General features: G+C 49.9%; 2 protein-coding genes across 7 annotated transcripts in view; one reads left to right on the top strand and one right to left on the bottom strand.

Moving 5' to 3' along the window:
• Positions 1 to 12919, top strand: part of C6H7orf50 (chromosome 6 C7orf50 homolog) — a 147898-nt gene that overhangs the window by 38003 nt on the left and 96976 nt on the right. The gene's annotated exons all lie outside the window — the stretch shown is intronic.
• Positions 5263 to 12919, bottom strand: part of GPER1 (G protein-coupled estrogen receptor 1) — a 45998-nt gene continuing 38341 nt past the window's right edge. For 3 of the 6 annotated variants that reach the window (XM_038539687.1, XM_038539688.1, XM_038539689.1), the window contains one exon: positions 5263 to 7512. In XM_038539687.1, the coding sequence (XP_038395615.1) occupies positions 6095 to 7249 (1155 nt within the window). In that variant the 5' untranslated portion in view covers positions 7250 to 7512 and the 3' untranslated portion in view covers positions 5263 to 6094. The other 3 variants (XM_038539684.1, XM_038539685.1, XR_005360675.1) reach the window with 3 other exon arrangements.

Here is a 12919-nt window from a genome sequence, read left to right on the forward strand (position 1 = left end):
CCTGTTTTTCGTGCTGTGGGGTCTCGTCCAGCCCCTTCCTTTTGGAGCTCAGGCTCCAGAGAAGTGGGGCCAGGGGCAGGAGGTTGGTGAGCATGTTAGGGGCTGTCCAGCCAGGGGCAGGAGGAGGGAAAAAGATGCAGGAACTTGTACGGGACCTCCTATCAGTTGATGTCTGCATTCAGCAGAACCAGCCCCCTGGGAGAGACTAGGGGATGTTGCTTTTTCTGATAACAACTGGCATCTTTCCATGACTCCCTACACTGATTTCTTCTGATAAGTTTTAGATTGATTCCACCCTGGGATAAAGGCCTAGAATTACAGTCAGGTTTGGTGCACTTTTGTTTTGTGTTCCTTTGGCTTTTAAAACCTTTGTTCCCAGACGAGAACCCCCGCCCACTGGACAATGGCAAAAATGAGATTAATTCACAGCTGCCAGCACTTTTCTGCCCAAAGAGAACTGGGTGTGGAGGTGAAGCTTGTGGCAGTGCATGTGCTCTCTGGCCCGCATGGTGAGCACGCAGGCTCAGGGACCGTCCATCCGGGAGGGCAGGAGCTTTGGACAGGGCTGTGCCACGCCTGCCTCGTGTTCCTGGAAGTAGGTACTGTGTCTGTCTCGCCTGGGTGGGTCCCTGTGCAGCTGTCCCACTGTCCTGGACAGGGCCACCCCACTTATCTGGGGTTCTTCTAGCTTTAGCAAGGGCTTGCTGACTGACGATGGCCACACTGCCCTGTAGGTTGTCCTGTGGGTGGATGGGGGTGTGAGAAGGGCACTCGGGAGAGGCTGGGACCTAGTGGGTTTTTGATCAGTGACACTGCCTTCCTCCCTCCTCCCCTTCCAGTTTCTGGTGATTGCTGGGCTGGATGACTGCCGCCCCCCCATCTGGCAGAAGCTGGGAAGGCCAAGTGCTCACCTATTCACAGCCAGGCCTCGGCCTCAGTAATGGGCTCTGGCAAGGTGCTCTGCTGATGAGTCATGTGAAGAAGCTCAGGCTTCTCTTCCCTGACTCAGGCATTGAGCACCAGTGCAGATATGGAGCAGGGACCTCACCTGCCCTGAGAAGAGAGATGGGAATTCAACGGGTGTCATGCACCTTGAGGCTCCCAGTGCCCAGCAGGGGCTCTGTCCCAAACAGAAAATGTGCCTGGTGCAGACATGGATAAGAGGAGGTGCAGTAAGGAATGTCTCACTTCTTTCTTTGAGTCTCAGGCCTTAGCAGGTGTCCATGCTTCATCCCTCCTGTGTGGTGACGAAACCCCATCGGTCGATGATTAGACCATTGAGTTGTTTTTACCCATTGGCTAGTGTAGATGCTGCTGCTGTGAATATTGATGTACGAGTTTTTGTTTGAACACCTGTTTCAATCTGGGTTGACATTCAGGTAGGGGGATAGACATTCCACACATTTTGTCCTATTTGCTTTGACGTTTGTGTGCATGCTTGTCCCCAGGCTACACCTTTGGACGTCCCGCAGCCATAAATACTGAAATATGTGCTTCTTCAGAAGAAGAGCATTATCTCACGGACCATGGGGCAGTTCTCAGCAACAGGTGATATTCCTCCTGTCCCGGGGCCCATAAAAATACCCCTGCAGCATTTTCTTCTAGCAAAATGTTCTGCTGAGTGGCACATGCTGCATTTAGTTGCTTTATCGCTTGGCCCTCTGTTAATGTGGGACAGTCCCTCTGGTTTTCTTTGTCTCTGTGACATTACATTTTGGATCGTGACCCTGTCTCCATTTTGGATTTTCTAATACTTCTTTCTGACTGGGTTGAGGTCACTACTCTAGATGCGGACGTGGTGGGCTCTTCATTGGCACTCACTTTAGGGCTGTCCCATCTCTGTGATATGGTGCCTGTCTCTCTCACATGAAAGCAGGCCGAGTGTGGACACACGATGTCCTGCTCCTGCAGACATGCTGGGTTTAGCCAGGTTTCGCTGGCATCTCCACTGGTGGCTTCCACTCTCAGGTATGCAAAGCTCACTCAACCCTCTCTTGTGGGTGACTACACTGTGCTTGTTTATTGCACTGTTTGTTTTATCTCTGTTGTGTTTACTTGTCTGTATACCAGAATGGATGCATGGATTCTTACCTTTCAGCAGTCTGTTATTGTCTTGATGCTCAAAGAGCCCCAGATTTTGGGTAGGCTCCGCGTCCTTCTCATGTGACCCTGTCATTCTCTTGAAGTTCTTCTTCCTTCTGGTGGAACACCATGTGCCAGGGCTCACCTTGTACTCCTGGCCTACCTGCATTGGCTATTGCTCTGAGGAGCCTGCTTTGTTCTCAGGGGGTTGGTCTGGGCGCCAATGGGCCCACAACCACTCAGGCCCCTACTCAGATGGAGCCAGGGAACAAACGATCACATGTGTGCCCATGCACATACACGGCCCATGCGCTGTCCTGCATGTACTCTCAGTTTAGAGATCTCGGGATTCACTGGACACCCTCAATTCCATCAGCCCTGGGGCCTTCCCTGCTTGCCTCCTCCCTTTCTTATTGCATCTCCCACCATCCAGTTGAGTACAAGTCTGGGTTCATTGATAAATGCTGATTCAGAATGCATGTAAAAATTTCAGGACTGCTTCACTCATACCACCTGCAAAGACGAGGGGATGCATATCATTGAGGCTGTAATGACCTGAAGGCCTCCACCCCTCCAAGGAGGATGTGGGGTCTGGGAAGTGCCACCCTCATAATCAAGAGTTAATTATTAAGCACAAAGAAAATTATGAAGTCATATTCAGTGCTAGCACCAGTGGTTTCTGTGTGCTTACAGCTCTACTTTTGAGCTCTTGGTGGGGTTACAGAGCATCAGTGCCCAGGAGAGCCAGGTTACCAGGAAACAGCAAGGCAACCAAGTGCCTTGATTTTATCTTGTGGCTTTCCTGACAAAATAATTAAATCAGCCTCTGCTCGCAGGCAAATGCTGAGAAGGGTCTGCATTTGAATGGGCCGGGCAGCTTGTGCACACTGGCTCCATCCATCTCTCAGACATGGGCTCTGGGGTCTCAGGCTCAGTAAGAAATCCTTTTTGTCAAGTCAGGACCTCTACCTTGTACTTGCCCTTCTAGCAACCATCCAGTGGACCCTTGGAGCAGTTCTGCTGCCACTTTACACATCAGGAGATGGGATTTCAGAGGTTCAAGGTAATGAACTATGTCCAGTCTCATTGGACGGTGCCTTGGGCAAGCACCAGCTGTAAAAGGCCTGGTGGTAAGGCCATTCAGGAGCAGGAGATGGCTAATGAACACAGGGCTGACCTTTTCAAGCCCTCTTGGAGGGCTGCCTGTGGGTAGGAGGTCCAGGCCCTTGACCAGTGCTTTGGGGCTTTGGTTAGACACAGTTCCTGCCCGGACATCTTTGGAGGGGCTCTTCTTTTTTTTTTTTTTTTTTTTTTTTTTTTTTTTTTTTTTTTTTTTTTTTTTTTTTTTTTTTTTTTTTTTTTTTTTTTTTTTTTTTTTTGGAGGGGCTCTTCATTCCTCTCCTTCCTGCCCAGAACATCTTGTCTGGTGCACCTTTGGAAAGGGATCAAGCCTGTGACCCTGGTTGACCTCTTGATTCCTAAGTGCTGTAGAGGAAGGAATGTGGGCTTTGGAGACATGGGCTGTGGGTCAGTTCCTGCCTACATCACTAACCATTTAAGATTTCAAGTGGTTCAGGACTCTGAGTAACAGGACAGTGCGCATCTCATGGGTTTATTGGAAGGATCAGAGAGTAGGCCAGATTCCCTGATGGACTGTCTCCCCACTCTTCCTCAAGAGCTACAGCTGAACAGCCTGGATCTCCAGGCTCTGTGCAGCCTTCTCATGCTTCCCTGCTACTGCTTTTCACACTGGGAACGGTACACAAATTTGATGAACCCTTGCATATAGTCAGACACTTGAGGCTAGGGCGCCAATTGGTGCATCTGATCTGCAACTTGGCGTTGTCAGCACTGAGGTCAAAGGGGACTTGGTAAGGAGCAGGGTTTGCAGGCCAGGTACTTGGGTGTGGCATCTTTGACCGAGTCCTGGGCTGGGGCAGAGCCTGTCCTGAGAAGCTGTTTCAGGGAGGTGTGGGGGAGCTCGGAGCATGTGTGAGAGAAAGCATCTTATAACCTCTCTCAGCTTTTATAAGATGAGGTGCATCAGCACGGTGTCTGCACCCTTCATAGACTTGTGACTTTTGGAGGTTCTGGAGAGACAGAGGGTAGAGGGAGGACTCTTCCTTGGAAGTTGCTCTGGATCTAACCCACCCACTTTCCCTCACCTCAGCTGCAGGGTGGGTGTCCTATGACAGCACCGCGGGTGAGCTCATGGAACATCACATCACTACTCACCCTGTAGTGATGTTCCCACACAGCAGACCTGCTAGTGCATGGGAACCATCCTCAGTGGTCATTGGTTTTCCTGTCCTGCAGTTGGGATGTTTATTTAGAAAGTGAATCTGAAGTGGAACTTGCATGTTGGAGATGGCATTTCTGTAAGGTCACAGTGGGTTAGTGCCAATATTTACTTGTGACAGACCTCTTTCTTAGAGATTTGCACCTGAAAAACCATTGAAACTACAAATGCAGGACGCCTGCATGGCTCAGCAATTGAATAGTCTGCCTTTGACTCAGGGCGTGATCCCGGGGTCTGGGATCGAGTCCCACATCAGGCTCCTGTGGAGGGCCTACTTCTTCCTCTGCCTGTGTCTCTGCATGCCTCCCTGTCTCTCATGAATAAATAAAATCTTAAAAAAAAAAAAAAACTACAAATGGCTCATTTCCCTATCACCTAAACATCATTTCGCTTCTCCCTTGGGAAGATCCTTGTGCCTGCCTGTGTGAAGATCCTTGAGGATCTTCTGGGGAGGTGGGCCCCTGAGTGGAGTATATGGGGCAGGGGGAATGGGGTTCACTTTGATCCCACCTCAGACCACATTGGAGGACAGGGACCACCTCTGCCCCCCAACTGCCTCATGAGCACTCTGCTTCTGCAGGCACTGTGCCTGATGCTGATAGTGCAGAGCCTTCTAGAAGAGCCAGAGCGTGTGGTGCACTTACGGTATTGCTTGTGTTGGCACCCAGAGCTTGTGCAGCAGAATGTCAGACATCTTGGAGATGCCAGGTGTATGTGGGTGACTGGATTTAGATATTGGCCCTGTGAGGGAGCTCTGGCTGGATGGTGAGCCTGGTGGTGCCAGGGGTGTGGGTTTTCCTTGTGAGGAAAGACCAGTTCTGCTGCTGAGGCTTGGAGACCCTTGCCCAGCTGCCCCACCACCCACAGCAGACAACTCAGAATTGAGAATCAGGATGTGACTATGCTTTATTAAGAAAGGCTGGACATTCCTAGCAATTGTTAGTTTTTCATTTATACATTTTAAGGAGAACTGTTTACATTGCCATCATCTTCATCCCCATTGTTATTCTCAGAGGCCAACTTTGTATCACACATGCTGGTTCCCCAGCCTATACTCCTGTGGTATCATTCCCTCATGGCATAGGTGCAGAGATGCATCTGGTGGGAGAAGAGCCTTCTGGCTAAAGCAGCCCAAGTGCTCAGGGTCACGCAGCCACGGAGGGCGAGGGGCCACTCTGAAGGGTGTGGGTGGGAGAAATGCTTTCCCTTTCCTAACTTGAGTGTACTTGTTAGTACGCACAGTAAACCATAACCCACAGATGTGGAGAATGGATCACAGTAACCAGGTCAGATCTGCTGAGTGTGTTGTCTCCAGACTTCATTTTTTCCAAGGTTGGCAGATTTATGGCAGATCGACCTTAAAACTAAGATCTTTCCTCCAAAATGTCCCCTTCATTTTGCTTTCATTGGCCAACATGAGAAATGTCCTTTGCTGTGGGATGGTGTGTGCAGAGTGGAGTGTAAGCTCACGCTGGTTCCCCCATGCCCCGCAGCCATGAGTGTGGGCGGGGAGCTCCAGGACTTTGCGCAAGGCCCAAAGTCAAGGTTGCTTGCAGCAAGGGCTCCTTAGATCCCAGGTGTGTCTGCAGCTGGGGCGTGGGCAGTCTGGCATGTTCTGACCAGGCTCAGAGCATAGTGTGGACCGGCCAGTCCTCCTGCCTTGCCTTGGGAGTGACACAGTGCTTGGTCTATGCCAGTACAGCTCAGCCGCCTCTACACTGCACTACTGAACCTCACATCTGACTGTTCAGTACTGTCTGGAATGACTGCCTTCAGGGCAGCATGACAGAAGCGGTTCAGAGCTGACATGTTGGTTTTCTGCTCAATGTACAGTCTCAGTTTGTCCCTAAAGGTCTCCCCCAGAAAGCTGTAGATGAGGGGGTTCAGGCAGCTGTTGGAGAAAGCCGCCAGGTTGACAATGTGGCCAGTGAGGGGGTAGGCATGGCGGAAAGACTGTTTGCAGGGAGCGTCTCCTGGCTGCGTGCGCTGCAGGAGGTGAACACTGATGAAGACATTCTCCGGCAACCAGCAGATGAAGAAGACAAGGACAACCGCAAAGATCATGCGGAGGGCTTTCTGCCTCCTGGGGCGCAAGCCTCGGTGCTTGTGAGCCTTGATGAGGACCCGGACGATAAGGGAGTAACACAGGCCAATGATGGCGAAGGGGATGATGAAACCCAGGGTAACCTCGAGCCACTGGATCTCCTTGACATCTGCAAAGCAGAAGCAGACGTCCTCCGTGTGCTGCAGGTGTACTGCAGTGAAGGGCACCAGTGTGGCAGAGACAGAAGCCATCCAGATGAGGCCACAGCTCAGCCTGGCATGGTGCTTGGTGCGGAACAGGCTGGAACGCATGGCCTTGGCCAGGGCGATGTAGCGATCAAAGCTCATCCATGTGAGGAAGAAAATGCTGCTGTACATGTTGATCTGCAGGAAGAGGGACATGAAGGTGCATAGCACGGTGATGTCGTAGTACTGCTCGTCCAAGTTAAACACCTCAATTAGGGAGTCGGCCACCAGGATGAGGTCAGCTGCCGCCAGGTTGATGAAGTACAGGTCTGGGATTGTCATCTTTTCCCGGAAGCTGATGTTCACCACCAGTATTAGGATGTTCCCCACGAAGCCAATGGGGAAGAGGAAGATGGTGTAGAGGCAGGAGAGGAAAAGCCCAATCACGTACTGCTGGTGCTCAGAGAGCTCGCCTGTCTGGTTTGCCAGGATGGCGCCAGTGAGTGTGTGGGACAAGTTGAGCTCTGGGGAGGTGCTGTTGGAGGCGCCTGGGCGCGTCTCCATGCCAAAGACAGGCACTGGGGACGTCACATCCATAGCCCCAGGTGCACAGCTTTCAGGATTTGCCACACAGCTCATGGAAGTCTGACTTCCATACTAAAACCACTTCTAGAAAGTAAAACTATGCTCTTTGAAGTGAGCCAGACGTTAGTAAGATGGGAACTCATCACAAGCATCATTGGTAGCAGTGTGGGTTTGCTCTGCAGAAAGCTCAGCAGATGGGGAAGGTCATCCATGTCCGGGCTGCAGGTGGTACCTTGACTGGGCGTAGGGTGTGACATCCACCACAGTGTTGGCTGCAATGTCCAGTGCCCACTGGCTGGCCCTCACTATCTGCGCACCTGAGGGAAGCATACAGAAGATGAGTAAGTCTTTAAGGCCTTCTGATGAGGACAGTCGGTATGGCGGGTGGCCACAGGGTTACAGCAGGCTCGTGAATGCAAAGGACAGGTTGGGACTTGAAATCCTAGCATCATGAGGAGATAGTTGTCGCTGAACTGAGGGAAAAGAGTTCAGAGTAGAAAAATGCCCAGTTTTCTGTCTGCAGGGCTCCGGGGCTGCTTGGTCTGACTGGAGCCCGGACGGTGAGTCATCCTAATGCGTGGTGGACGCCTGTGTTTTAAAATAGTTGAATAGCATGCTTATGAAGTAACGTGGCTGTTGGGTATGGAAATCTCAGGAAAAGTACTATTTGCCAGCAGAGGAAATAAAATTTATTTCAGCAGCTGTTGGAAAGAGAACTAAGATGAAGGGAAAAACCCAGCTTCTCTGAAGATCATGGGCCCAGAATGCTTTGTGGAAACTGGAGTAGAGTCTCTTACAATAAAATTGATAAAGGAAATCTAGGATTTTGTGTTTTTTTGTGTGTTTCTGTGTTTTTTTGTTTTTGTTTTTGTTTTGTTTTTGCTAACCTAAGCTTGGGTGCCCCAAATAAGACTTTTTTCATGATATGAAATGAAAGAAAAGGTGATAAAAACGGTACTTGCTTTAGGAAATAATATTTATCTGGTGTTTTCATAAATTGTTATAAAATTGAATATGTTTTTGTAATGTTGTTTGTAACCAAGAAGCTGGGTAAAACAAAAAAATAAAACCTAAGCAAAGTCCTTTAGACCTTTGCTGCTGACAGGTTTGCATACGGGGCCATCCATAACAACCTGGCTTGTCCGCAGTCTTCACACGCGGGCAGCAGCTGTGGTGTTTGGGCCATCACCACTGGGGAGGGGTGCTCTTGGCATCGATGGTGGGGGCCTGACACAGAGAATGAGAAACCCCAAGGAAGCTGAACTGGCACATTTAAATGGACTTGAATTGTTTTTCTTTTGAGAGCTCTTGTTTTACCCTGTGAGATCATTAGGAGTCATTTTTGAACTGTTGCCAAAGCAGACTAGACATTTATTGAACTACTGCTTAAAAAAAAAAAACAAAAGAAAAGCAGAAAAACGGCCTTAAATTACAGCCTTGGGGTCAGTTATTACTTAAAAAGTATTCCGTAAGCTTTGCTTAGCTGAGGCTGATAAGTTTATTAGTTATTTTACATTTTTTTGTTCATCTTTAGTAGATTATACCAGTTTCAACCACATAAATGTCATTGTTCTCAGATACTATCTGAAATGCTTAAAGCCCCTCTGTTTTTAATTTCTTGTAAGAAGTGCTCCAAGTGCTTGTTTTGCTCTCTAAATGTGGAAATGCAGGGCCGTTTTCAACTGATTTCAGAGGAAGGTTTAAAGGTGAGGGAGCTGGCCGCACACACTTGTCCTCGTCCCGTGCTTGTCAAAATAGGCTGTGGGAAGAGTTTTGAAGCGAGTCCTCCCCTTCTTTCCCATGTATGTGAGTTTTTTGATCCTTGACAACACTGTTATTTTCATAGTGGCCTAGAACAGAGACAGGAACTAGTGTGGATTTACTGCTGCCACAGTACCCTTGTGAGAGTGGAGCATGAATATATAAAGATGAGCATTAAATAGTTTGGTATTGTTTGTTTCACATTTCCACTGCATGTCCAGTTCTAGAAAACTAAAACCACATTTTGTCAAATCTATTGGGTGTGTATCTTTGTGTAGGAAGACTAGTCCTCCCAGACATGTGGCTTTCGCGAGTGTTTTCATTGAGTGACTGAAGCATGGTACTATAGACAAGCCATCTCATTGTCCTAACGTGAGACAGCCCCTCGCTTGAAGGAAATACAATAGAATACAGGATGTTATTTTCGGCATGCATTTAGAAAGAACTTTTGTGCAAAGCCTCCCCTACTATAGTCCCACTGAGATTGTTAGAGCCAAGTCTGGGTTTTTATGTGGAGGAGAGGCTATGTAACTTCAGTGCCCCTGTCAGCAGAAGGTGGCCTGTGTATCCACACCTGCATCCAGCTGGAAGCATCATATGCTGCACCTTACGTGAGACCAGCTGGCCAGGTCTGCCCGGTGGTCTCCATGGTAACACTGACCCCAACATAGAACCAGGAACCCAGGACTGAGACTCACCTGCACCGCAGCCGGCCACCCCAGCTCGGGCCGATTCTGAGCAGACCCTTCTCTGGTCCTTTGGAGGGCTTGTCAGCCAGCCTCGGCAAAGATACTCATGGGAGGCTGCAGGCACGGCTGAAACTCTCTGGGTACTGGTGATTCTGGACTTGGTTCCACCCGTCGAAGAACGCTGGAGCGGTGGTCCTGGAAGGGGAGACTTGGTGCACGAGGCTGACCTGCCACGGTGCCTGTCATCGCTCCGTCATTGCTCGGGATACCAAGACACTGCAGGCTTTATAGGCTTCATAGGCTTCCCAGGGCCGCCCATTGTGCTCTGCACTGGACGGCCTCCTCAGAAGGCCAGCATTAACCATTTTTTTGCTGGCCTTTTTTCTCCCACACTGTGGCAGTGAGCTCAGTCCCACTACATATTTTTATGGAAGTTTCCAGATTTAATTGCTTTTCTTCACACACTGACACAATTTTTTTTTAAGTCTGAAAGCATTATAAGTAGGTCTTGTGTACCTTTCAGATGATGACCCATCGTTATTTGTTGGAACTGAAATAGTCTTGCTTGTTTTTAAAACTAAGCACTGGATTTCCTAAGTCTAGAGAATACTGTGCTAATTATACCTGGAGAATTTAACTTAGAAATTGTACAAAAGCACTACCAGAAAGAAATTTAAACACAAGAAATAGCAGGTATTTGGGGGCAAGTATGTTAGGAACAGAGTAGGGTAGCTGTGTCTCTAGCTCTCCCCTTCCCTGGAGTGTACCTGTCCCACAGGCGGCAGAAGGCGATGACGGACCTGAGAGGCCCCTCTCCCTGCCATGGCTGTGGCCCCGGTGCTGTGGGGTGAACTCAGTCCTGCGGGTAGTTGCTGTGTCCTGGTACCTCCCCCACCCCTCCCTTCACCCCAGTGATTGAGACTCCCCAGCGGCTCAGACAAAGGCTGGTAGAAGCCCCCCGGCCCAGGTGCCTGCCTTTCAGGTCTGTAAGGCCCTTCAGGACCTGTGCCCTGGCTGCTCACGCTGACTTATGGGATGTTTGTAGACGTCACATTTTAATTGATCTCATACTTTACTCTTGGTGACTCTTCACTTTTTAAATTTTTTGAAGCTGTGAGATTGAACTGAGCGTGGTCTTTTGTATTACTGAGTGTGAATAAAGCAAAGTGCCGCCATGCCTACACCTTGCAGGTCAGCATGTGCTCCTCCTGGAGGAGAGAGGCTGGTTCCAGGCTTGAAGCGGGGCGTCTGGTCAGAGAAGGGCGAGTTGGGCATGGGGGCTCCTCTGGTCATGTGCAGTGGGGGCAGCCAGTGTGGCTTCCCTGCAAGCTTTCTGTTCTGTAAGGAGCCTATTTCAAAGGAGCTTGAAGGTATTCTGAATGATGATAATCTAACATCTTTCAGATTCATGTTTTATACACGTATTTTTCAACAGACAATACTGTGTTAAATTTTATATGGAAAAATACATTTTTTTCCAGCTTTAGAATCCAGCCATAATTCTGATTTGTTGGCTTCTTAAAATTCTGAATGACATGGTAATGTGAACGAGACTAGTGTGATCATAGGTCCACCGTGGCCAGCTGCAGATTCCCAACAATTCCAGCACTAATGATGCCCTAGGACACCATTTTGAAAGAAATGAGTCATGAGAAAGCACAACTTCCTCTTGTGTTAAAAAAATAAATAAAAATCCAAACCTTGAAATAGCTAAGACATGTCACGTAAAAATAGCCACTGCCTACTCGCCCCAGCCTGTGGCCTGCAGCCCCTCTCGTCCCAGTTGCCAAGGAGGAGCTTCCAGTGGCTCCAGATGCACCACTCTGCATCTCCCACTGAGTTTGCTGTGTAATGGATGGCCCTGTGACTGGCATGCTGATGTTATGTGGAAGGCTTGGAATCGGTAGGGGGCTGCCAAGTGTTGGGGCACTGGGTGGCTAGTAACCTGTCTGCCCTCATACGACTAGCTAGTAGGAGGCACAGGACCCTGCTTTTAGGGATTTCAATCCACTGAACTCAAGCATGGGTTGATGTTTGCATGGGTCTGGGAACATCTCGCAGATGTCTATGTAAAGCGTGAAGACTTGTAAATTTTAAAATCTACCCTTCAGGTCTGGTGCTGCCTGCATGTAGCTGTTGAACTTCCCTGTGTCCCCTCCTCTTCCCTGGCAAAGAATTATCCCCCGACCTGCAGAGGGACCCCTAAGGTGAGACATAGTGCCTGGAGGGAGCAAGCCCAGTCTCTGAATTGCCAGGTTCCATTTTCTCCCTCTGCAGATAGCTGCCCCATGGCCCTGGGTCAGGCAAGGGTGAGTGGAGTTGTGGTACTTGTGGAGCCACGTGATGCCTGTGGAGCACCTACAACACATGGATACCCCATGTCTCTGCCATCCTCATCCTTGGGTGGGGCTGTCTTCCCACGGTGCCTCGCATCTCCCTTCACCAGGATGGCCCAGTTACAAGAGGTGATCAGAGTCCCAGGCTTCTCTAGGCTTATCAGCAGGATTCGACTCACAGTCCAGACCTCAGGCAATGTGGGTGCCAAGCTTTGGTGTCACTCCATGTTGGGAAACTCAGCCTGGCCTGTGTGGTGCTTATGGAAGGGGAAGCAAATGGGCTTCCCACACTTAAGAGGCGACACTGCATGCACAGCCTTTCCTGCATTTCCTATGATAATCTATCCCAAGCTCGGGGAAGCAGAGCGCCCCTTCCCCTCAGCTGGTCAAGAGGTTTCTTTGGGACACATACAAAGCCCTTTATGGGCTTTGTCCTCGCTCCCACCCTGAACATCCAGGCAAGCACCACCTTCTATAAAGACATAGGCCAGGGCCCAGAGAAGGGAGGAGAACATACTTATGTTGGGGACGCATGTGTGCTGGGCATCCTGCACCCTTTTGGTCAGCTGCGGATTGGCCTAAGAAGGTTTATGCTATTAGGGAATCCTGTGGCCCCTGGTGAGCAAACAGGCCTCTCATTCTGGATGTGTGTGTGTGCTGCCCTGGAAGCTGGCCCGGGGAGTGGAGGGGCAGCCACCAGGCACTTCGTTCCACTTGAGCTCTGCTCTGCAGCCCCAGCCCATAGCCTGTGCTGGCAGAGTGGGCATAATCAGTGCTGTCATCCTATCCTCTGGGTGTACAGGTCAGTGAGACCCAAGCGGCAGTCGTGTGTGTGTGTGTGTGTGTGTGTGTGTGTGCGCGCGCGCACGCACAGAGGTGTGTGTGTGCAGAGGTGTGTGCACCCAGGCCGAAGTGTGCCAAATAGCGGCTGTCTGCAC

Source organism: Canis lupus, chromosome 6, assembly GCF_011100685.1.
Source record: "Canis lupus familiaris isolate Mischka breed German Shepherd chromosome 6, alternate assembly UU_Cfam_GSD_1.0, whole genome shotgun sequence".
NCBI classification, from domain to species: Eukaryota; Metazoa; Chordata; class Mammalia; order Carnivora; family Canidae; genus Canis; species Canis lupus.